The sequence below is a fragment of the Cavia porcellus genome, unplaced genomic scaffold, assembly GCF_034190915.1.
Source record: "Cavia porcellus strain 051 isolate PalLab524CR breed Dunkin Hartley unplaced genomic scaffold, mCavPor4.1 scaffold_17, whole genome shotgun sequence".
In the NCBI taxonomy this organism is placed as follows: Eukaryota; Metazoa; Chordata; class Mammalia; order Rodentia; family Caviidae; genus Cavia; species Cavia porcellus.
In genome coordinates, this window is record NW_026947500.1 from 61129793 (window position 1) to 61154483 (window position 24691).

The 24691-nt window shown below is 52.9% G+C and overlaps 1 protein-coding gene across 1 annotated transcript in view; it reads right to left on the reverse strand.

The window, feature by feature from the left end:
• Positions 1–24691, reverse strand: part of Fbn3 (fibrillin 3) — a 58867-nt gene that overhangs the window by 14677 nt on the left and 19499 nt on the right. Inside the window, exons 22-46 of the mRNA XM_063229108.1 lie at positions 23836–23961; positions 23598–23720; positions 23323–23448; positions 21746–21871; positions 21048–21170; positions 20408–20533; positions 20196–20318; positions 19285–19407; positions 18826–18987; positions 18064–18132; positions 16579–16704; positions 10266–10391; positions 9703–9852; positions 8977–9048; positions 7460–7585; positions 5480–5605; positions 5083–5197; positions 2857–2987; positions 2402–2521; positions 2102–2227; positions 1431–1583; positions 1292–1357; positions 1074–1199; positions 356–475; positions 109–231 (exon numbers count right to left, since the gene is read on the reverse strand). Of these exons, the coding sequence (XP_063085178.1) occupies positions 109–231; positions 356–475; positions 1074–1199; positions 1292–1357; positions 1431–1583; positions 2102–2227; positions 2402–2521; positions 2857–2987; positions 5083–5197; positions 5480–5605; positions 7460–7585; positions 8977–9048; positions 9703–9852; positions 10266–10391; positions 16579–16704; positions 18064–18132; positions 18826–18987; positions 19285–19407; positions 20196–20318; positions 20408–20533; positions 21048–21170; positions 21746–21871; positions 23323–23448; positions 23598–23720; positions 23836–23961 (3033 nt within the window). The remainder of the gene's footprint in view (positions 1–108; positions 232–355; positions 476–1073; positions 1200–1291; positions 1358–1430; positions 1584–2101; positions 2228–2401; positions 2522–2856; positions 2988–5082; positions 5198–5479; positions 5606–7459; positions 7586–8976; positions 9049–9702; positions 9853–10265; positions 10392–16578; positions 16705–18063; positions 18133–18825; positions 18988–19284; positions 19408–20195; positions 20319–20407; positions 20534–21047; positions 21171–21745; positions 21872–23322; positions 23449–23597; positions 23721–23835; positions 23962–24691) is intronic.

The window sequence follows — 24691 nt, forward strand, 5'->3', positions numbered from 1 at the left end:
CTGGGCTCCCAGATTGCTCCCTAGCACCCTGGGGGCTCCCGCTCTTACTCCTGTTTCATAGACAGAAAGTGGAGGGCCCGGCCCCACCCCACCCCGTGCCACACCCACCTCTGCACGTGGCCCCATCCTCCCGCAGGGCATAGCCAGCCGGGCAGGTGCACAGGTAGGAGCCCTCCGTGTTGCGGCAGCGGAAGGCACAGAGTAATGGGTTCAGCGAGCACTCGTCGATGTCTGTGGAAGCCACGAGGTATCTGCTGGGGGGCGGTCCGCCCCTGTGGTCCCCGCTTGCACACCAGACTGGTCCCCAGGTGTCCCTGTGACACAGCCCCCGCGTCCTGGGCAGCCAGCATCCTACCCTTGCAGGTGGCAGCCGGGCCAGGCTCGAAGCCGACGGCGCAGGTGCACTGGAAGCCCCCGATGACGTTGGTGCACGTGCCTTCCCCGCAAGGCTTCCCTGCGGAGCACTCATCTGTGTCTAGGGGGAACACGGGTGTTCAGGCCCGCAGAGAGACCCCATCCTCGGGACTGCCCCCTCTGCTTCACCTCGTGTGAAGGAATGAACGCGCGCACAGGCCCCGAACGACTGAATGGGGGTAATGGACTTAGTGAAAGTGCCAGAATGAGCGGGTAAAGAGCAAACCAGTAAGTGGACGATCGAGCCAGAAAGAGCAAGGGAATCAGTAGGAAATGAAGGCTGAGAGACCGAATGAAGGCAGGGTGAATAGTGAATGAGAGTGAATGAGAAGGGGTGAGTGACCAGCTGATGGATGAGGGCTCGGGGACAAATGAGGGAGAAATGAACGAACGAATGAGTGAGCGAATGATCGTGCGAATGAGTGGATGAATGAACAAGGGAACGAGCCAATGGCTGAATGGATAAACAGCAAACTCATGGGAAGTGAATAACTGGAGTAACTGAATGGGTGCGTGGATCATCAAGTGGTTACGCGACCAAGGATATGAATGAACACGGGACAGGTGGAGAATAAATGAGGGACTGAGTGCCTGGCGCGAGTGAATGATCATGAGTGTGAATCAGTGAGGGAGGCCGCGGCGGACCCGGGCCCACTCACCCACACAGCCGAGCCCCGCGGGGTCCAGGCTGTAGCCCGAGGGACACTGGCAGCGGAAGGAGCCATCGGTGTTGACACAGAGGCCATGACCGCAGACGCCGGGGTTCTCGGCGCACTCGTCCACATCTGCAGCAGCCGGGTGGCAGGCGGCGGGGTCACCGTGGGCGCGGGGACCCGGGGACCCGGGGAGGTGCGGTGGCTCCGGGATCGGGGCTCACCTTCTCTAGCGTCCCCGGGGCCTGGGACCGCCCCATAGCCAAAGGGGCAGAGCTCCTGGAAAGCAGCTGCACAGGCAGAGGGGCGCGAGTCAGACGGCGGCCCCGGGACGGCGAGGGTCACGGGCGGGCAGCCACTCACCGCCGCCCTCCTGCGGACACAGCTCGCAGGGCTCGCCCCAGCCCTCCCCGGGGCTCCTGCTGCAGCAGCACCGGGTCTTGGTGGTGTTGAGAGCTTTTGGCGCGGAGCACTTCCCGGCCTCAAAGCGGGTGAAGCAGACGCTCTGCCGCGTGTCTGTGGGCGTGGGTGGGGGGGTGGGATCAAGGCCAGCGGGAGGGAGCGAGCGCCAGCACCGGTGCCCTTCTCCGTCCCAGGCCTGGTGGAGGCGCGCTACCGGGTCCACCAGGAGCCAATCAGAACACCCCCACCTCCCTGGCCTCGGCGATTGGCTCAGGGCTGAACACGTGACTCCTCTTGGGCCAATGAGGATCAACCCAAGCACTTTGCCCGGGCAGATGAAAATCTTTACGCGTAAAGTTCAGACCTATTCATTCCCGGAGAGGCAAAGCCCGTGATTCCAGAGAGCTGGAAGTCCCTGGGCGTCAGATCCCAAACTCCCAGACCTTGGCTCTACTCAGAATCCTATCAGCCTGGGAGGTCCTGGAACTAGCGCAACTCACTGTGCTGAGGCGCAGGTGTCGGGCTGGGCTCCTGCAGTGTGGCCTTGCTTTCCTGGGTGCTCGGACCCTTCCTCACCCTACCTGCCACCGTCCCCTTCCCAAAGCCCTGCGCGAAGCCCGTGCCCAGCTCACCAAAGCATCGGTGCCTATGGTCAGAGAGGATAAAGCCAAGCGGGCAGAGGCACTGGAAGCTCCCGGGACTGTTGGTACAGGTGCCAAAAAGGCAGAGGTTGGGCTCCTCCAAGCATTCGTTGATGTCTGGAGGGGCAGGGACATGAGCTGGGAGTGATACAAAGGGACTACCGGCAGGACGAAGAGGCAGCAGGTGGGAGCAGGGCCAGATGGAAAGGGCATCTAAAGTGGGGAATCTGAGGGCTCAGTGCCCACAGCACTGGGTGGCCGTGTGTATGTGGGCGTGAGGCCATCACTCACCCACGCAGTGGTTGCTCTGCACCTGGAAGCCAGGGGGGCAGATGCAGCGGAAGGATCCCTGGAGATTCTGGCAGGTGCCTGGCAGGCAGGTTCCCGTGAGCGTGAGACACTCGTTTGTGTCTGTGAAGAGGAGGAAGGGGTCCCAGTGCCAGAGGGGAGGCAAACAGCTCACCCGAGTCTGGGCTTCAACTTGCAGTCCTCCTGCCTCAGCCTCCCACAGTGCTGGGATAATAGGTATGCACCACCACACCTAGCAGGAAACTTATATTTTCAAGATAGCCTCACCCTAAACCACACACTCCGTGGAAACAGAAGGTGCTATTGTCTTTCTTTTTATACCTTAAAATAAATGCATCGATATTAATTGAGAGTCGCGCTTACTGGGAAGCACAAACTTCTGGTCAGTGTGAGCAGAGGCTGCTGGGATGGCTGCCAGCCCCCTTAGCGACACTCACCCACACAGTTCTTCCCATCGGGTGCAAGCTCAAAACCACCCTGGCAGAGACAGTGGAAGGAGCCAGCTGTATTGAGACACTGTCCCATTGGACACACCTGCCCAGCCATGGTGCGACACTCATCGATGTCAGCAGAGGACAGAAGGGCAGGTAGGGTCACCGCAGAGCCTGAGGGAACCGACCCTCTCCTGCATTTCCATCCACAATTAAGCTGAGCTGATGGCACTTTTATTTGCTGGGCGCTTCTATACATGTTTCTGAGTGTTAACCTTCCTGCCATCCTGGTTACTAAGTATTGGTGTTTTCTAATACAACCACATAATGCTTTGTATTTGCCTCTAAGTGTCCTCATCTTGGTCACTTTCCTGTCCCTGGATACAGTATTTGACACCTAAAAAAATGTATTTGACACGAACAACTTAAAGGAGGAGAGGTTGGTTTTGGCTCACGGTTTCAGTCCATGCTTGGCTGTCTCCAAGCAGAGACAAGATGGTGGAAGGGTCTGGCGGAAGAAAGGTGCTCAACTCATGGCTTATGGGACCAACCTCCAACCATGCCCTGTCTCCACACAGCACATCCAGCTACTGAACTTGTCAGTGGATGAATCCACTAATGAGTCTTTAACCCCACGAGCCAGTCCCCTCCCAAACACATGAGGGATCTTTTAGTCGAAAGCATCACAACTCTCTTAGCTGTGCCCCACACATTTTGATTTCATTTTCAGCTAATTCTAAAACATTTTTTGTGATTTCCCTCTAAATTTCTTATTTCACCTATGAATTAGGAGTATGTCACTATATTTCCAAATATTTAGAAATCAAATTAAATTTTAAAAAAAGAAATGATTTCTTGGTTCATTCCCATACAGCCTAAGGATTTATTCTGTGTGACTTCAGTCCTTAAAATTCCTTAAGGCTATCTTCATGGTCCAGTGTATGATGCTGCTTGGTGAATGTATCTGACAAGAATTTTGATTCTAGAATGTTCTAGAGGTTGAGATGGCTGACAGTTTCATCCAAGTCTTCTATAACCTGACTCATCTCCTACCTGCTTACTCTTAGAGAACTGAGGGAGGCATGTGGAAGCTGCCAGCTATACTTATGGATTTCTCTATTTCTTTTCCTAGTTCTATAAAAATTTTTTGTTTGTTTTGTTTTTTGGTACCAGGGATTGAACTGATAACCTCAGGCTTGCCAGGCAGGCGCTTATGCTACTGAGCTAAATCCCCGGCCCCAGATCTGTAAATTTTTATATGTTTTGAAGCCCTATTGTTGGTCACTTGTGCATTTATTATATTTTCTCAGAGACCTGACTTCTCTAAATAATGTCTTTTTCTGGTAATACTTCTGGCATGTGTGTGTTTGAGACAAGGTCTCACTATGCAACCAAGAGTAGCCTCAGATACGTGGCAATCCTCCTGCCCCAGCCTCCTAAGGGATTATAGGTTTGTGCCGCTGCACCTAGCTTTTTGGTAATATTCTGTTTTTAAGTTGTTTTTTGTTTGTTTGTTGAGACAGGGTCTTGCTATGTAGTTGAGGCTGGCCTTGGACTCATTATGTAGCCCAGGCTGGCCTTAAGATCATAGCAATCTTCCTGCCTCAACCTCTTGAGTGCCGAAATTATAGCTATGCACCACCATAGCCAGCACTGATAATATTTCTGTTGAGAAGTCTGTGTAGTCTGATATTGCTCCCAGAAGTCCTACTACTAATCCTCCTTCTGCAAATAATGAAACGGAAGCACAGGGTGGTGGATGGCCTGTCCACGATCACACAGCTGGTAGGTGACAAGCGTGGGATTCCAACCCACACCGCCTGAGCCTGCACAGCATGGTTTCAGCCAGTGACTCCAGCTGGGCAATGCCATGCTACCAGGGTCCTGCTTTCACTCTTCACCTCCTTCTCTTAGGAGCTCACCAGGAAATAAGTCCTAAGAGAAGTCAGGAATCATTTTAAATTAATGCAAATAAAAAACAACGTATTCAAATGTGCGAGATGCAGCTCAGAGGGCACAGAGAGGCCAATTCATAGTATTAGGTCATGTGGTCTGTCTGCACTGCCTGCCATCAGCCTTAGCCTGAACTCTGACACTGGGAAGTTGGAGTCATTCCCAGAGGAAATTCCAATCTCTAAGGTAACTTTTTTTCCTCCCACAGAGGGAGCCCTCAGGCCACACGTCCTCATCTTTCCAGGGAGGACGGCACCCATGTCCCCAGCTGGCTCACCCACACAGTTCCCGCTGCGTGTCGCTGTGAAGCCAGGGGAGCAGAGGCAGGTGTAGGAGCCCACGGTGTTCCTGCAGGTCCCGTTTCCACACGGCTGCTGCTTGCACTCATCAAGGTCTGTCAGAGCGAAGCCAAGACCCCCGCACTCACCAGCCCTTCAGCTGGTGGGCCAGATGGCTGGCTAGTGATGCCAGTGGGGGCAGCTGGGAAGTACCCTGATACCACCCACTACCCTCACAGACAGGCAAAAAAAAAAGCCATTTGTCCAAGACACACATGCCAGGATTCAGACCCAGGTCTGTGGTGAGCTAGGATGGATGGAAGGACGGTGCCCGCCCCAGAGGTGGGGCAGACCCCAGGCAGGGCCTGGCCCTGGAGGGCAGTAGGAACGGCTCTCACCCACGCAGAGGGTCCCATCTGTCGAGGCTCGGAAGCCGCGGTGACACAGACAGATGTAGCTGCCCTCTGTGTCCACGCAGTCGCCATGGATACAGACATGGGGGATCTCCTGACACTCGTTCTGACCTGGGGGTACAGGTAGCATGGTGTCCTCAGGTACCCCTCCAACAAAAGCCGACCTCATCCTCCTTCCCTGAGCTCTGGCATGATGAGGTCACGCTATGCAGTGCAGTCCAGGCTGGCCCTGAACTTGCTAAGAATCCCAGGCTAGCTTTGAACTCTCAGCGATCCTCCTGCCTCAGCCTCCTGAGTGCTGGCATTACAGGTGTGCACCACCATGCCTGGCTTTATTTCATTCCTGTCACGAAACAGCTAATCTCAGGACTGGGAGCTCAGCTCCAGATATGCCATGTTCTTAGTGGCCCCCCAAGTATGTGGTGTGTTCTCAGTTTACTTTCTGTCCCTCCACTAGTACAGACAAGGACTCATGTTTTGCAAATGGGAAGGAAAGCAGATGGGAGGAGGGGAAGAGGATGAAGAAAAGAATTAAGATGTGTTATGTACATGCACCAGCTCCACACAGTGAACATAACCATTATGCACTGCAAACATGTACTGGCTTAAAAAAAAGCTGCTGTGAACAATAAAGAATTAATTTTATGGTTTTTTTTTTTTTTTTTTTTTTGAGATAATGTAATTCAGGCTGGCCTTGAACTCACTTTAAGACTCCTGCCTCAGCATCCCAAATGCTGGGACTACAGATATGCGCCACCACACTTGGATATTGCTTTATTTTAAAAACAGGGTCTTCCTACATAGTCCAGTCTGGCCTGGAACTGACAGAAATCCTCCTGCTTCAGCCTCTGGGATAAGCATTTGCCACTATGCTCAGCTCAATGTAAAAAGAATCAAAGAATCAAAATGTGTTAAGCACATGGACCCTGTGTGGGTGTAATCACTGTGTACTGCAAACATGCACCAGTACTAATAAAGAGACTAAAGTACTAATAAAGAAGATTAAAAGGTACTAAAAAGAAAAGAAAGTCAAGTGTGGTGTTGCACCCCTGTCATCCCAGCATTCAGGAGGCTGAGGCAGGAGGATCATTGCAAGTTCAGGATCAGCCTGGGCTACAAAGTGAGCTCAAGGCCAGCTTGAACTGCATAGGGAAACCCTGTCTCAAAAAAAAAAAAAAAAAAAAAAAAAAAAAAAAAAAAAAAAGACAAAAATAAAAAAAGAAAAGAAAAGGAGATGGTAGTGCACACCTGTCATTCTAGCAGTCAGGAGGCTAAGGCAGGAGGTTTGCTACAAGTTTGAGGCCAGCCTGGGCTACATAATGAGTCCAAGGCCAGCCTGAATCACAGAGTGAGACTCTGTCTCAAAAAAAAATTGAAAGAAAGAAGAGAGAGGGGTAGAGCCATGCCCTACCTGAGTCCAGCAGGTGACAGAGCCTGGCTCCCTCAGGTAGGGATGAGAGAGTGCACAGCTGCACAGAATCAAACCCTGCACCCCGGAAAGCAAGTGCAGGCAGGCAGGGGCTGGGCAGATGGAGGCCCTTGGGAAGGTGGTCACCCTGGGCGATGCTAGCCCTAACTGGTGGGGTCACTAGATTGAGAAACACTGGACAGATTGCAGAAGGTGCTCCTGAGAGGCTCATAGAGGGTGACACTGGGCACCACATCCGGTTCCTGGTCCCTTCCTCTCTGGCACTGCCGCCTCTCTGCTTCCTAAGCAGCTTTGCCCTGCCAGGCCCTCCCACCATGACGCTCCTGACCACGCACGGAACCCTCCGAAACCATAAGCCCTATCGACTCCCCCTCCTCTAAGCTGTGGGTGTTGGGTATTATGCTCAACAACACAAAGTCAGCAAATACAGCCCACTAGGGAAACTGAGGCTCTCAGCATTTACAGGACCAGACTGCAAAGTGGGGAGCCAGTGTCCCACCCAGATCCTGGGGCTGGGGACAGAGTGGGGCCAGTACCTTTGCAGGCCAGCAGGGCACTGTCGTACTCAAAGCCCAAGGGGCAATCACAGTGGAAGCTTCCAATCTGGTTGATGCAGACGCCACGGGTACACAGGCCTGGGATCTCCCCGCACTCATCAATGTCTGGGGAGGACATGGGCTGTCAAGGGCAGCCCCGCCCCCAGCTATGGGACCCACTGGTCCTGGAGTCAGGTGGCAGAAGATGTGGCCAGCACATGGCCCAGAAGCCACACCAAGGGAACAGAGGGGTGCAGGAGAAAAGGAGAGGACAGGAAGGAAGCTGTCTGCAGCTGGAACTGGACACTGTAGCCGGGTGTGATGGAGCAGGCCTGTCGTCCCAGCACTCTGGGAGGCTGAAGCAGGAGGACTGCATGTTTGAATCCACTCTAGGATCCCCTAGCAACATACTTGCCTCAAGATACAAAAGGGGGTTGGCGCTGGGCCTCAGTGTAAAGGCCCTGGTGCAATCCCCAGTGCTACAAAAAAAGAGAACATACACACACGTGTGTGTGCACACACCCCTCCCATGACTCAGCAGTCCTGTTTCTTGGGTTACAGGAGGGCAAAACAGCTCAGTGTGAGTAGGAAAGCTCACAGAGGACAATATTTAGCAAAAAACTGGAAATATCAGTAGGCGAACAGATAGCCAAATGTGAAATACTTGCGCTGTGGGGTATTACTCAGCCCATAAAAGACTGGAGCACTGGCACGTGCCACAGCACGGATAAACCCTGGAGGCACAGCACCAACAGGGTGTGATGTCCCAGCCAAGAACCCAGCTGGCCTTGAACTCACAGTGATCTTCCTGCCTCAGCCACCTGAGTGCTGGGATCACAGGCGTGTGCCACCTCACCTGGCGAGTTCTGCTTCTTCAGATTCAACGAGCACAGCCAGAAATAATTTTTTATGTTGGAAGTGGCAGCTGGCACCATCATTCCAGCATTCTGGGAGGCTGAGGCAGGAGGTCCCTAAGTTAGAGCCCAGCCGGCAACTTACTGATTTAATGAGAGACTGTTTCAAAATAAAAGTAAGGTGGGGATGGGGAAGGAGCTTAGTGTGAAAGCCCTGGGTTCAATCCCTGATACCAGGAAAAACTAATAATAACAATAATAACTGAACACGGACAGACTCTTTGCTTGGCATTATTCCCTAAAAAAAGGGGCCAAGTACTGTCTGCTTTCATCCCAGCAGGCCCGGGGCCAGCAGATACATGGCGACAGGTTGTGTGGTGGGTTCCAGGGCTGGGGAGGACCGAGGGCCTTGTGTCTCCGGGAGACAGAGATTCAGCGTGGGGTGAGGCCACAGTGCCGGGGAGCGGGTGGGGACGGCCACTCGGCCACGTGTGAATGTGCTTCCCAGCGTGCTGAGAAATGAATGACAGGGTGAATTTCACCCTCTGAATCTTTATCCATCATTCCAACGGCAATTTAGTAAAAACATTCACTGCTTAATAAGAGCTCGGCTGGGGATGCAGGGAGGGGGGGCCCCACAGCAAGGGCGCAGCGGTCACTCACCCGTGGGCGCCCCTGTGTGGACGTCGACGGCGAAGCCCGGAACTTGATTCCCACACAGGAGCTGGTAGTCGGCTGGGCAGAGGAGGACAGAGCTGCAGACCGGACCCCAGGACCTCGGGGCCGGGGCGCAAGATCAGGGCAGGTGGCGGAAGCCACCACGGAGCTCGCTGGTAGCACAGTCCTCTGGTGGAATCTGCAGCCCAGCAGGAGCACTCTGGTCTTGTTTTCTCTCCCCAGTCCTGAGGCTCGAACCTGGGAGCTTGCACTGAGCCCCACCCCTACCCCTTCTTGTATTTTTATTTTGAGACAGTATTTCGCTAAGTCACTAAGTTGCCCAGGCTGAGCTCGAATTTGATGATCTTCCTGCCTCAGCCTCGCAGAGTGCTGGGATTACAGGTTGGCCCCTCCCAGGGTGTTGCTAACAGATTTATTGCCCGTTCCCCTGCCTGGAGCATCTCACCTCACCCCAGCTGCTGTGTTTTCAGGGGCTAGGTCTTCTCCGGGACCACCCAACTCCACCCCTTCCAACCCAGGAGACCCCTGCCTCTTTGTCCTGCTGTGATTTTCTCCCTGGTTGCCCTGAGCCCTCGGGAGCTCCACTAACTGCCTCTGCCTGACTCCAAGAGCTTTTCCTGCCCACAGGGCCCTAAACCAACCCGCCAGCCCTGGCCCTTGGGGAGAAAGCAGGAGCCCCAGGGGGCGGGCAGGGTAGGGGAGGGCGCTCACAGCTGGCGGGGCGGGGGCAGGCCTCGCAGGGCCTATTCCAGGCCTGGCCAACGTTGTAGGCGCAGCAGCACAACTTCCGGGTCACGGTGAAGGCCAGCTCGTTCCCACAGGTGCCATTATAGCGCCGGAAGCAGCTGCTCTTTCTCATGTCTGCCGTGGGAGGGGGAGGGGGTGGGGGGGTGGGGGGGGTTGTGAGTGTGGGAAAGGGTACTGCAGCTCAGCGGAGGTCAGGGCCAAGCAGATGGAATCTCATCATGGACCATCTGGACACGAGGGCCTGGCCGTCTCTTCCTCAACATACTTGGAAGTGCCGTTCATAGTTCAGCCTTTATTGGGCAGTGCACAACCTGGGCAACTGCTCCAAGGGCAGGCTTGGGTTCCTGAGCCCTGCAGCCCTGTTCAGTGACAGGTCAGCACTTCAGATATGCCCGCCCGCCCTTCTCCTTTCTTTCTCAAACACACCTCTGTCACCCTCCTCGATGTTAGAGGCTCCTAGGCACTCTCTCCCACACTTGTGTGCCGCTCCGGCCATTCCTGGGGCCCCCCGTTTGCACACTTCTCACCCATGCAGTTGTTGCCACCGTTGACCTGCAGGTACTCTGCCGGGCACACGCAGGTGTAGTTTCCCAGGGTGTTGTAGCATGTGCCAGGGCCACAGATGCCCGAGTGTCCGGAGCATTCATCGATATCTGAGGAGAGAGTGGGTGGAGTTGTCGGGCAGCTGATGATGACTAGGAGCCGCCTGAGTGATTTATTAGCTGGGCCCGGGATCCACTGCGCTATAGTGGCAGCTTGCGTTCCAAATCAGCCTGTAACCTCAAAGAGACTTCAGTGACCTGAGAGACAGGGCAGAGCAGTGAGTGACAGAAGTTTACTGTGGCACGGCTTCTGTTAAAAGTGGACCAGACTGAGAAAACTCCTCCTACTCATCCTTCACAACCTCACCGAGGCCACGCATGGTGGCTACTCCTGTAATTCCAGTGTTACAGGCAGCTGAGTTACACAGAAATGTTACAGGCAGCCAGACAGGGCTGGGCCCTGAAGGAGCCAGTGGAGAAGACCAGATACCTTGCAACAGAGCAGGAGACAGACACTTCCACTGTGGGTCAGACCTCCATACAAAAGATCAAACAAATGCACTCATATCTTAAGGATAAACTTCATGGATTGATATTCTAAATAGGTCTCTATCACCCTGAGGAGGGCAGGAGTCACCATCCCAACCCCCTATAGGAAGAGTCACTGTTGTGCACGCCTGCCTGCTACCTGGCTCTCTTCCCCATTTATCTTCAATTTAATCAATTTTACCTGAGCAATTAATTTATTGGTTGGCTGTAGTTCTGTCCCGCCTCATGCCCACCTTCCACCTGCCTCACTTTGTGGCTTTACTCTATAGAAGTCTCTAGAATAAAGACAGAGCCTTTGGCAACCCACTCAGGACTCCTTCTGTCTCTGTCTCAGAAGCTTTCTTTCTCTCAATAAATATTCCTACTCTTAACCTCCATTGTTCCTAAAACTCGTTCTTAGATTTTAGAAAACATGAACTTGTACTGGACATCTAGTAGGCTGGAAGTGTCTTTTCCCTGTATCACAGCACTCTGGGAGGCTGAGACAGGACTTCAAATTTAAGCCCAGGCTGGGCAACCTAGCAACTCAGGGCCTCAAAAAACAGAAGTTCTGGGAATGTAACTCAGTGGCATAACGCTTGCCTGGAAAGCTCAAGGTCCTGAATTCGAGTCCCAACACCAATAAAAAAAAAAACAAAACAAAACAACAAAAACCATGCAGATTTAGCTCAGTGCAAAGGCACTGTTCAATCAGCAGTACTGGGAAAAAACCAAACTTGGTCTTAGAAGTTGATTTTCTTATCCCTCAGAAAGGAAGAAGAATGTAAGACAGACCCAGAGAATACCGTTATTCCCTCCCCACACTGGAGATCTTTTCTTGTGTTGAAAAGTAAGTAGTTGTTCTTGCCTGCCTTTAGGGACTACATTCCCCTAGTGGGTGCTTGACTACCAAGCACACATATACTAGGTGTTTTCCTGATGCACACACAGCTATGGGAAAGCTTAATTTCCAAAAGTGGCATGGTAAGGGTTTAACAGTAATGCCTAATAATAAAACAGAACAATCATACTGTAATAAGTGTTATGTAAAACGTGTTTATTGGTATTTCTGTAATTTTTACACGCAGTGTTATGAGATTGAGTTGCGTGTGGGGGTGCATGAGTGTAAGCCTAGCACTAGGGAGGATGAGGCAGGAAGATCTTAAATCTGAAATAAGCTTAAGCTACACAGAATGTCCCAGGGCACCCTGGACTCCAGAGCAAACCCCATCTCAAAAAACTAAAGTAGGAAAAGTGTGGACCCAGTATTTTCAGATTCCAGAGAACTGCGGGTAATATAAACCACAGAAAATAACCATGTGAATGGGCAGGTGACTGCTTTATGAGGGGAGGACTGATTGACAGTCTAACCAACTCCTCTGGCTCAGAGGCACCAAAGTTTTGCTGTAAAGGACCAGGTTGTTTGGGTTTTTCCCAGCCAAACCAGATTCTCATAATTTTTCAATCTTCCTTGAAGCACAAAAACAGCCACAGACGCCAGAGATTTTCCCCCCGAATCATTAAAGAATACAGAAAGAGCATCCTTAGCTGTACACACACAGGCAGTGGCACGGTATGCAAGGAATCATTTCATCAAAAACAGCGGAGGAGAGGTTACTGGAAGTTATCTACAAATGCAGGAAAAGATTTTAAAAAGAAAACAACAGAACATTTCCAGAGCCCTGGCATCCTGTTGGAAGGCTCAGATAAATAATTACACCATACTGCAAGAGGGGAGTGTGGGATTTCAAATGCCTCACGCTGTGCCTCACCACTCAATGCCAGCCTTGGGACTCATGAAAACATCGTAATTTCCCTCCCATTTCTGTTCCTGTAAACTTTTAAAGTCTTTTCTTGTGCGTGACACAGCTCAGTTGCGTACTTGGAGCCTCAAGACGGTTAGCAGCCAATTTCTCTTCAGAAATCATGGAAGCCAGACAGCAATGGAACAGTTTAAGCAGCTGGAAGAAAACGTTTGGTTGAACAAGAGAGTTCTAGAGCTGGCCAAACTGTCCCTTGGAAAGGAAGAGAAATGTTAGACAGGCCCAGAGCTTAGTCTTATTCTCTACCCCGCACCGGAGACCATTTTTTTGCGTTGGAAATATTTTCATTGAACGTGTCCCCTAAAACAAATAGAAAACCTAGCATTTTGTTTCATTTCATTTGATTACTTTGAGACGGGCTCTTGCTATGCAGCCCAGGCTGCCTCCAGCCACCCACACGGCCTTCAGGGTCAGCAGAGACACGCTTTGAAGGGCACAATTTTTTCTTTTCTTTTATTCTTGGTTTACTCCCACTCTATTAGGTTTTTTCTTTTTTGTTACATTTCTTCCAAGTTTGTTCTTGTTTTTATGAGCGTGAACGTGCTTTCGAGGTTTTTCTGTTGCTGCTGGTGCTCTGTTCTGTCACTGCCTCTATTTCTCCCTTAAAGGGACTCACCACAGGCGGTTTACAAGCATCAAGCCAGGGACAGAAAGAAGAAAAGAAAAAAGACACTTAAAAAACTTGCAACCCCGACTTCCAGCCCACCAAAAGCAAACCCAGCAGGCAGAGAGGCGGGGTCATCTGAAAGCCTCTCACTTGGACTCTCTGAAGTGCGGTCAGTGGAAGCAACATGGCAAACGGATGAGGTTTAGAAAAAAAAATCAAACCAGAAATAACTTCTCAGATAACTAGAGATGGTGACCACAGTGAAAGACTTGGTTGGCATAACTCTAGAGCAGGTACAGATTAAAAAAGAAAAGAAAGGCTCAGGGAAATGGTGGGAATCATGAATGGCCACTATTGGAAAGAAATGGAATTCAAGAGGACACATTCAAATAGATATCCAGGAAATCTAAAATCCCACCAAAAGTATATGCAGCAGAATGAATTAAGGTGAAGGCAGAATGTCAGACACAAGAGATGCGATTATGGTCAATGGTCATGAAAAGAAAGACTTCTTAAAGATAGCAAGGGACCAGAGAAATTCTTTGAGCAGCTGCTAGGTGATGCAAAGAAGAATAACATAAGATTGATCGGAGTCGATGAAAAAAGCAGGAGATACAGCCAACGACATTAAAAAAAAAAAAAAAAAAAAAACCTGTTCACAGATGTCATGGCAGAAAATTTCCTTGGCAGGGAAAAAATTTGACATACAAAGCTATATAGAACTCCAATTGGACATGATCCAAAAAATCTATAGCAAGGCATATAACAGAAAGATTCCAGAAGTTCAACTCAAGAATAGAATATTGAACGATGCTAAAGAAAAAATCATCAGTAAAGGAAAGCCCATTGGAATCATGGCAGACTTTTCAACACAAACCCTTAAGTCAAGGTATTTTAAGTCCTAAAAGAAAAAATACCTCCAATCCGTATATATGTACCCCACAAACATATCTTTCAAAACTGATCGAGAAATAAGATCATTCCATGGCAAAGAACACCCGAGAAAATTCATGACCACCAAAGCAGCACTCGACACTGTTCTGAAGGACATTATAGAAAGAGATAACAAGGATTACAACTCCATGAACCCCAACAGAACGAGTCCACCAGACAAAGAAAGCAATTAAACAGAGGGGGAAAAAGGGGAGCCAACAACAGGAGAATAACATGACAAGGTAAGTCAATACACATCAGTCATAACCATCAATGTTAATGGGCTCATTCACCAATCAAAAGAAACACACTAGCCGTGTGCCTGCAATCCCAGGACTTGGGAGGTTCAGGCAGGAGGACTGCTGCAAGTTCAAGGCCAGCCTGGGACTCATAGTGAGTCCGAACTACACAGTGAGACCCTGTCACAGAAACAAACAGAAAAGACCAAGATGGCAGAGCAGTAATCAGCTAAGCAAACAGCCTCTGTGAGAGTCACCATCCACACACCGGAATACAGCATGTGAGGACGACAGGAGGGAGGGTCCCCTGCACCCAGGAAGAATCTAAAGTGTGAGCCGAAGCCCATGCAGAGTGTGAAGAGAGAAACTCCAGGGAAGAAGGAGGCAGCCAGCAGCACCTTCTCCCTGACAGGGAACTCACTGCACAAGAGGAGTGGTTCAAACCTGTGGATGCGCGGTGACGGTGATGGTGATGTGATGGTGATGTGATGGGGATGGGGATGGTGATGGTGACGGTGACGGTGACGGTGACGGTGATGTTATGGTGGTGATGGTGGTGTGGAACACAACCACCCTTGTGCTCATTTTCATATCTGGCTGCACATAGATGCTCAGTTAATACTGGTTGCAAGGAAGAAAAAGGAAAGAAGGAAAGAAGGAAGGAAGGAAGGAAAGAGGGATGAAAGGGATGAATGGGTGATTGGATTGATGATTGAATACATTAATGACTGGATGGGTAGATGAACTGATAAATGGCTGGATGGATGTATAGACAAATAAATGAATAGATGAATGGATGGATGGAGACATGGGTAGATAACAGATGACTGGATGGGTGGGTAAATGAGTACATCGGATGGACAGATGGATGGATGCATGGATGACTGAATGGGTGGAAGGATGAATAAGTGAACAGGTCAATGGATGGATGAATATCTGAATGAATGGATGGGTGGTTGAATAATAAATAAATGATGAATGAATGGGCAGATGGATGACTGTATGTATGTATGGATGATTGGCTGGCTGGCTGGATGGATGAACCAGCATCTTGCATGAAAAGAGCCAGGCTCAGCAATCACAATGGCAGGCACAGAGCCCGTCTCCATTGCTCACCAGTTGCTGCTTCTGGATGAGTCATTTAACCATGAACCTTAGCTTCTGCATCTGAGAACAGGATCATCATAGGAACACCTTCCTCGGGGCTGCTGCGGTGACTAAATAACAAGGAACTCAGCACATGGGTGGCCATAGTCCTAGCCATCAGCCTTTACTGTGAGGCTCTCACGAGGACAAGAGAGAGACAGGCAGAGTGTGCAGGGAGGGAAACGAGGGAAAGTCGGCACCCTTCCTTCTCACCTCCTTTCCTTACCACTCTTAGTTCTGGGCCTCGACCAGCTTTGGCCTAAGAGAGGAAAGGTATGGTTGCTGTTGTAAAGCAGGTCCCTTCCAAGTGAGGGAGGATGAATGGATAGGTGATGATGAATGAGTGGGTGATGGATGGATGGACAGATGATAAACAGATGGGCAAAGGATGGATGAGTGAATGATGGATGGATGATGGATGATGGATGGATGATGGTAGATGATGGATGATGGATGGATGATGAATGGATGACAGATGATGGATGGATGATGGATGGATGGTGGATGGATGACGGATGATGGATGGATGGTGGATGATGGATGATGAATGGATGATGGATGATGGTGGATGGTGGATGATGGATGGATGGTGGATGGTGGATGATGAATGGATGATGGATGATGGTGGATGGTGGATGATGGATGGTGGATGATGGATGGATGACTGATGATGGATGGTGGATGATGGATGATGAATGATGGATGAATGGTGGATGACAGATGATGGATGGATGGTGGACGGTGGATGGTGGACGATGGATGGTGGGTGGATGGTGGATGGATGATGGATGATGGATGGATGGCGGATGGGTGCATGATGGATGGATGGTGGATGACAGATGATGGATGGATGATGGAGGATAGAATGGATGGATGTTTGGGTGGCTGGATCAGGCAGAACCAAGGGTAAAGCTGGGCATTTAGATGTAGCCTTCCCTCTCTGACCGTCATGAAGCCTGGCCAAGCAGGAAGGCAAGGAGGGACAGGCAGAACCTGGCAAGCCAAGGAGAGTCTCCACTCACCCTCACAGCGGCGGGTTTCCTGATGGAGGTGGTATCCAGGCAGGCACTCACACTGGAAGCTGCCAAAGGTGTTGACACAGTTGCCTCCCTGGCACAGCCCTGGCAGCTCCTGGCACTCATCAATATCTGCCAGGAAGTGAGGAAAGGAAGCTAATGTGGGGCTGAGTTAGTACAGGAGATACAAGCTGCCCTGGGATCGCTTTGCTCCTGTGAGGACCCCCACATGATATCCCAAAGACATTTGGGGGCTTCCTCAAGTTAATGCTGGCCTAAGCCAAGTCCTTTCTTTTCATCTAGGGGTTCATCATCCCATTCCCTGCAGTAAAATGTCTTCTCCAACTCCATCACCCCCGCGGGTAGGACTGATGCAAGGATGGGTGGATGGCTTTGAAAAGCAGTGGGCAGGTAAGTGAGTGAGTGGGTTAACAGATGAGAGAAAGAATGTGTGGGTGGGTGAGTGGATGGGTGGATAGGTGGATGGGTGGATGGACGGGTGGATGGACGGACAGGTGAGTGGATGGGTAGATGGATGGATGGGTGGGTGGGTGAATGAATGGGTGGGTGAGTGGGTGGATGGATGAGTGGGTGAGTGGGTGCATGGATGAGTGAATAGATGGATGGATGGGTGGATGGGTGAGGGGGTGGATGGGTGAGGGGGTGGATGGGTGAGTGCATGGATGGATGGGTGGATGGACGGATAGATGAGTGGAAATGAATGGGTGGGTGAGTGGGTAGATGGGTGGGTGGGTGAGTGGGTGCATGGATGAGTGAATGGATGGATGGATGGGTGAGGGGGTGGATGGGTGAGTGCATGGATGGATGGGTGGGTGGGTGGGCAGGGTACAGGTGATGTGGAATGGACGGATGGATGAACTACAGGAATGGACGGAAGGGTACAGAGGTGGGTGTAAGGATACTGGGTGGATAGAGAATGGATTGACAGATGGTGGGTGAGTGGACAGATGGACAGGTGAATAGAGGGTGGATGCATAGATGAGTAGATGAGTGAATGGAGAAAGGATGGGTGGATTGGTGATCAGTGGATGGGTAGGTGAATGGCAATGGACAGAGAGGGGGATATACGGGCACACGGAAGGGCAAAGGCTGGATAGATGAATGTGTGGGCGGGCAAATGGAGAGTCAGAGGACTGATACGTAGAGAAGGGGCGGATGGAGAATGGACAGGTGGCAGGATGGATGGACGGATGGGGAGTCAGTGATGGAGAGGTGAACAGAGGAAGGATGGTTGGACAGATGGACACAGGTGGACGAACAGATGAGTGCACAGGAGGGCAGACCAACAAACCAGCGAATGGAAGAAGACATGGTTGAAAGAATACATAAAAATTCAGCGCAAATCCAAAGCACTCAAGGCTTGCTGCCAGGGCCCCAGCTGGGTTGACAAGTGTCACCCACCCTGGCAGTCTGGGCAGGCGAGGAGAAGGAGAGAGCGAGGAGGAAGCGGGGTGCTCACGTGGGACTCACCTTCCAGGATGACAGTGAGGAGGTTGGGCCGGAAGCCCTCACCGCCTGGGCACAAAGTTCTGTACTCGGCTGCAAGGGGAAGGGCTCCTGTGAGGGGCTGGGGTGAGCGTGAGCAGAGTCCAGGGTGAGGGGCCCCTTGGAAAGGGCTCAGGACTGGGGAGGGGCTGCTCATCTCTATCATCTCTTGGGCCAAGAGCCCTTGACCAGTCTCAGGGCTGTCTGCGGACTTGGTATTTATATGTGTGTGTGGGCAAGGGAGTGTGCAAATGTGTACTCACACCCACCGCGTCAGCAGATGGATCATGAGGTAGCGGCTTTGTACATGCTGTTCCTATTGCATAACACATCCTCCCCCTTACTTTCTAGGAAAACTCCTACTCATCCTTCAAAACCTCTCTTAGGTCTACTCTTACGGAAAACCTTCCCTTACCCCCTTCCTCTCCATGGCTTCCTCCTGGGCCATCACTAAGCTTCAAACAGACCCTTCAGACAGCTCAATAACAGCTGTCTTAAGGGACCCTTCTCTGGGTCCCCAGCCCACATCACAAGGGCAGCACTAAGTGTTTGTGGAGTGACTGAGAAAAAGGTACAAATGCACAGAGCACAATGACACTGGAGAGAGGCCTGGCCTGGGCACTGCCACGAGGTCGCCTTGTGATGGGGTCGCCTCTCCCTCCTGGCTCTGTCTCCCTGTCCCCTTGAGCCTTCTGGCAACACAGCTCCTCGGGGCCCAGTGCTGACTTGGGGAACAGGGGGTCTCACTGGAGTTGGCCGTGGGGCACAGCTCGCAGGGGCTGCCCCAAGCCCGGCCCAAGGAGCAGCAGCAGGAGGCTCGGGTGACGCCAGCTCCGACCTCGGCACCACAGGAGAGGCCGCCGTCCCCGCGGTCGTGAGTGTCCAGGAAACAGCTCCCAGCCCGGGGGTCTGCACGCGTGGGAACCAGCGGTCAGCAGATGTTGGAGCCAAAACTGTGTCTGTGTGCGTACCCATGTGGGTGTGCATGTGTGTGTACACCCGTGTGTGTGTGTGGGGGGGTGTGCACAAGTGTCCCAGAATGGGTGAACAAGGAAAATGACTCAGGGCCAGCAGGGAAGGCGTGCGGGTGATGCTGCTAGCTGTGCGGGTGTGTGGTCCTGTGTTGGAGTCCACCCAGACAGAAGACTGCGTCTCCACAGGTGCCCGGGGCCATCACGCCCCAGCCTGGGCCACGCTCGGACTCACCCACGCAGCCCACCCCGCTGGGGTTCAGCTCGAAGTCCCGGGGACAGCGGCACAGGTAGCTCCCGGGGGTGTTGACGCAGAGGCCGTTGATACAGTTCACGGGGTCTGCACACTCGTTCACATCTGGGGGTGCAAGTGCAGGCATCGGCAGGGAGCCCCCCATCCAGATCCCTCCCACTCCACCCGGGGCACCACAGCCCTTCTCGGGGTCCACCAATGGGATGGCAGGACAGGATGCACCCTGGCCAGGCATGGTGGGGGCCCTGACACTCTGCGAGGCGGAGGCAGGAGGATTGTGAATCAAGCCCAGCCTGAGTAACCCCGAGACTCTGCAAGATTCTGTCTCAAAATAAAACATTGAAAAAGGGCTGAGGGTACAGCTCAGTGCATCGACTCTGGCTTCCAGCCCCACCCCACGAAATAAATTAAATACATAAAACAGAGATGCAGAAGACTGTGACCTTGCATGGGGAGAAAGAGGAGGGGACGGGGGCCCCGGGATCTGCCCCAGCCTGTCTGTCTCCTTCCTGTCCCATTCACAGGCTGCTTCCAAAGGAGCCGGGGGATGGGGGGTGACGGGGAGACTAAACTCCAAACCGCAGGCCGACTCCAGCCCGCTGCGTGTGCTGATAAAGTTTTATTGGCACACGGCCCGCTATGCCATGCCAGGCCAAACATATTTACTATCTTTGTGGTGACAGGGTCTCTCTAAAATGACTCAGGCCAGCCTCCAATTTGTGATCCTCCTGCCTCAGCCTCCCGAAAAGCTGAGATTACACGTGTGTGTCACTGCAGCCAGTTCTGCCATTATTTTGCAGGGCTGGAGACTGAACGTAGGACCTTGCTCGGCTCGGCAAGTGCTCTGCTTCTGCTCATTATTTTTTTTTAAACAGGGAACATGCGGCTCTCACCTGTGCAGTTGCCACCACCGCGGTCCAGCGCATAGCCATCCGCGCATGCGCAACGGAAGAAGCCGGGTAGGTTCTCACAGCTCCCAAAGGCGCAGAAGTTTCCCAGGGCGCACTCATCCACATCTGCAGGAACCCAGTTCAGCACGCCCGCCTGCAGCGCATTCCAGGAACCCACCCTCTTGGTCCTGGCAGCGCCTCGGCCCCAGCCTCACCCTGGCATCCTCCGTGGTCTTCCGTGGGGCCGAAGCCCATCTCGCATTCACAGCGGTATCCGCCGGGGACATTGAGGCACTGCCCGTTCTCGCAGAGGTCCATGTCCTCGGCGCATTCGTCCCTGTCTGAGGCGTGGGAGGAGGTCCCAATGACCGGAACCCTCGCAGTCACTCAGGGTCTCAGGCAACGAGCCCAAGGAGCACCGGCATAGGCAGGGGCCAGGTGACCAAGACAAAGACTGAAGCACAGAAAGGTGGCTGCGGCCGTGAGGCTCCAGCCAGTGCGGCAGAGGGGACTCGGTCACTCGGGTCAGGCGTGGAGGGAAGCCATGGGGTCATCAAGTGTCCCTAGGCACTTAAGAGTCCAAGGAGCTGGGTGTGGTGGTGCACACCTGTAATTTCAGCACTCTGGGAGGCTGAGGCAGGAGAATCTCAAGTCTGAACCAAGCCTGGGCAACCCAGTGAGACCTTGTCCCAGAGAATAATAGAAAGGCTGGAGAGGGAGCTCGGCAGGGAGGTGCTGGGTTCAATTCCCAGTACCAAAAAACAAATAGAACCTCCAAGAGAGGGGGCTCTGCCTGAGACCCCCAGGTGGGCAGAGTGGGGCTCTGGCCTGGCCCCCCGGGCTCCCCCACCTTACCTTCGCAGGAGAAGCCGTCTCCAGTGAACCCCTGCTGACAGGCACAGCGGTAGGAGCCGGGGACATTGAGGCAGGAGGCGTGGCCGTCACAGTTATGTCCCCCAAGCTCACATTCATCCACATCTGAGAGGAGAAGAGCAGTCATGGGGGGTTCCCAGGAGGGAGACGGCACGGTGGCAGCAAAGAGCAGATACCCCGAGAAGCCTCCTCCAGCCACCTTCATCCAGAGTCTAAGAGAAGACCCCAGATCAAGGACCTGATTCCCTGCGGCCTTCGCAATGACCTGGAGAGGTGGCAGGAGACTCAGGCTACACACCGATAATCTCAGCCCTCTCGAGGCCGAGGCAGGAGGATCGCTGTGAGTTTAAAGCCTGCCCAGGTTACAGAATTTGTTCCAAGGCAGTCTGAACTACATAGTGAGATGCTGTCTCGAAATTCCTCTCCAGAACTGCGTCAGGCATGTCTGCTTCGGGAACAGCAGCAGGAACAGTAAAGCCTCCTCTGCTGAGTGTTTTAAGGGGAGCCCTGAGGCACTTTCTTCCCAGGAGGTCTTATTAGTGGAATCCCCAAGAATAAATTCTGACCCTGCTCTGCCCTGGGGCACAGGGACAATCCCCAGGGGACCACTGCGGTGACCTCCAAACTGCTTCTCGGGTCCCTCCTGCCCCCATCACCAACTGCCTGTGTCCCTTGCTCACCCGAGCAGCCCGTGGCCCCCTTCCTGGTGATGTAGCCCAGCTGGCAGTGGCAGACAAAGGATCCGGCTGTGTTCTCACAGTTGCCATGGAGACAGATGTGGGGGTTGAGATCACACTCATTCACATCTAAGAAAGGAGAGAAAATGAAGCCTGAGGACAGGTGCTGGGGTACGGGAGCCCCCAGGACTCCTGAGCAACCTGTCCTTGGATCCCCTCCTCAGGGTTCCATCTCTGGGGCAGACAGCTCTGTCCAGGTCTCCTGCAGGGCGGCTGTGTTCTCTGAGCACTTCACAGCCTGCATGCCGAGGCACACAGCAGCCAGCCGTTCCAAAGGGGGGCTGCAGGGTTGAATCTCCTCAGGGAATGAGCTCCACAAAGCTATTTTCTTCCTGCAGGACTTCTCCATCTCTATGTCAAGGTGGATTTGTAACCAGGGAATGGGGCAGATGGAGCGGCCTGCTGGTTTCCAAGCCCTTTCTAGGGTGCTCTTGAGATTCCTGAGAGCTAGAACTCTTAAGCTCTCCTGCACAGGCTGTGGCTTTGCCAGGAGTTAAGTTGTTACAGCAGCTGCAAGGTGATAGGTTACATTGGTTTAGAAGCTACACTGTTAAGGAGCTACACTGTTGCTACTTCCTACACCTTCCCATGGGCTCTTCAACTCTGTTCTGGTAGGGTATCCAGTACACAGCTCCTCCCCGGCCCTCAGGACCACCCTGGGTGGGCAAGGACAGGGGTTGCTCTGTCCAAATGGCCTAGGAGGGTCCTCAAACAGGGCTTGGACGCCAGGAGTGGTGGTGCACACCTGTAATCTCAGTATTCTGGGAGGCTGAGGCAAGAGGATTGCAAACTTGAGCCCCACCTGGACAATGTAAGGATTTAGCAAGACTCTGAGTTAAAATTTAAGCAGGGCTGGGGATGTATCTCATTGTGAAGGTACTGTGTTCCGTTCCCCATACTGCAAGAACAACAAAATAACAAAAAGGGGGGGGGGTGAGAAATAAAACAAAACAACAACAACAAAAAAAAAAAAAAAAACAAAAAAACCCCAGCAGGGCTCAGAGAACACAGTTCTGAAGCTTTCTCATCTTGTTCACCCTCACCAAAAACAAAGCCAAACCAAAAAACAACAAAGACAGTCCCTACACAGTACACTCGCTTTTGTTTGCAGTGATCTCTCAGAACAGAGCACAACTCTGCTAAGTGCTGGGCACACACTGAGTGCACTCAGACCAAGGCTGGGTAACTCTTTTCTTTTTTTGGTCTTTTTTGAGACAGGGTCTCTCTGTGCAGTCAGGCTGGCCTTGAGCTCACTTTGTAGCCCAGGCTGGTCTCAAACTCGCAATAATCCTCCTGCCTCAGCCTCCCGAGTGCTGGAGTTACAGGCACGTGTCACCAGGCCCTGCACAGGGGTGGCTGTGCTCCTGTGAGAAGGGTCCCTGGGGCTTTGAAGAGTAGGCCAGACCACCAAACACTGCCACTCCTGAGCAGGGATGGGACCAGGAGCGGCCACGCTGGTGCCCCCGGGGAAGGTGTGAGCTTCTGACGCTGCCTCCGCCCCTGCAGTCCTGGTGTCTCACCAACACACGTCTTCATGTCCGGTGTGGCCGTGAAGCCATCGTTGCACAGGCAGCGGTGGGCTCCCGGCACGTTGGCGCACTGCCCCTGGCCACAGATGTCCGGGTTCTCTTTGCACTCGTCCACATCTGCGGAGCAGGGACGGAGTGCGCTGCAGGCACATAAGGATGCGGGGGTGCCCGCGGTCCTTCCCACAGGACGGGGAGGGCGCTGTCTGAGCTCCGGACCGGGTCGGGTGTGACCGATGCACCCCAGGGAGGGAGGGCGCGGGCCCCACCTGCGCACGCCCTCCCGTCGGGCAGCAGCGCGTAGCCCTGGCCGCAGCCACACCGGAAGCTGCCCTCGGTGTTAACGCAGTGCACCGCGCAGCCGCCGTTCCGGACTCCGCACTCGTCAGCATCTGTAGAAGCGAGTGCGCAGGCTGGGTACCAGGAGAGGGGCCTCCGCGCAGGAGCGGGCGGGCCGGAAGGGCAGGAGAGGGGAGGCACGGGTGGGCCGGGTGTGCGCAGCCTCACCCACGCAGCGCTGGCGGTCAGGGCTGGCCCGGAAGCCGGCGTCACAGGAGCACTGGAAGGCGCCCACGACGTTGATGCAGCGGCCGTGGGGACACAGGCTGCTGCTCAGGGCGCACTCGTCCACGTCTGGGGACAGGCGGCGGCTAAGGGGCCCGCACCCCACTGCGGTCTTTGACGCCATGAGACACACGTGGGCACACGTGCACACCTTGTGACAGCCTCTGCTCACCTGCGGGCATGCCTCACACCCACGCTTACACATGCACACCAGCAAGCACGGTGACACAGACCCCAGACACATTCATCCTCGTGTAAATGTGCACCCACACCTAGATGTAGACTCAAACTTGTGTACACACTTACGGAAATACACTTTACACTCATGTGCAAACACATCTCCCTAGTATGAACACACGTTAGTGCCTAAATACACATTCACAGACTCTTGCACACCAGACTCAGACACAAAGCCCTCACATGCAGACTCACCTGCTTTCCACAGACACATTCACACGCAGGTGCACACTCACACCTCTTATCATGTCACATATCCCACATCCACTTACAAGCACTCACTCACGGGTGGACACACGCCCTCACAAACCCATTGGTCTTTGTATTGCTATGGTCACACATGTGCGTGTTCACAACCAAACACTCTCATGCACACTCGAGGACACAAATGCACACTACCACCACCGAAGCATGCAACCACTCACATGCAGGTGCACACTGGCATATGTTCACCAGCTTGCACACTTGCTTTCCCATTTCACACTCATAGGGACACACATACACCCACCATCTTGCATGTGCTAACACTCACACACAAATACAGAGGCTCGTCCTCAAAACA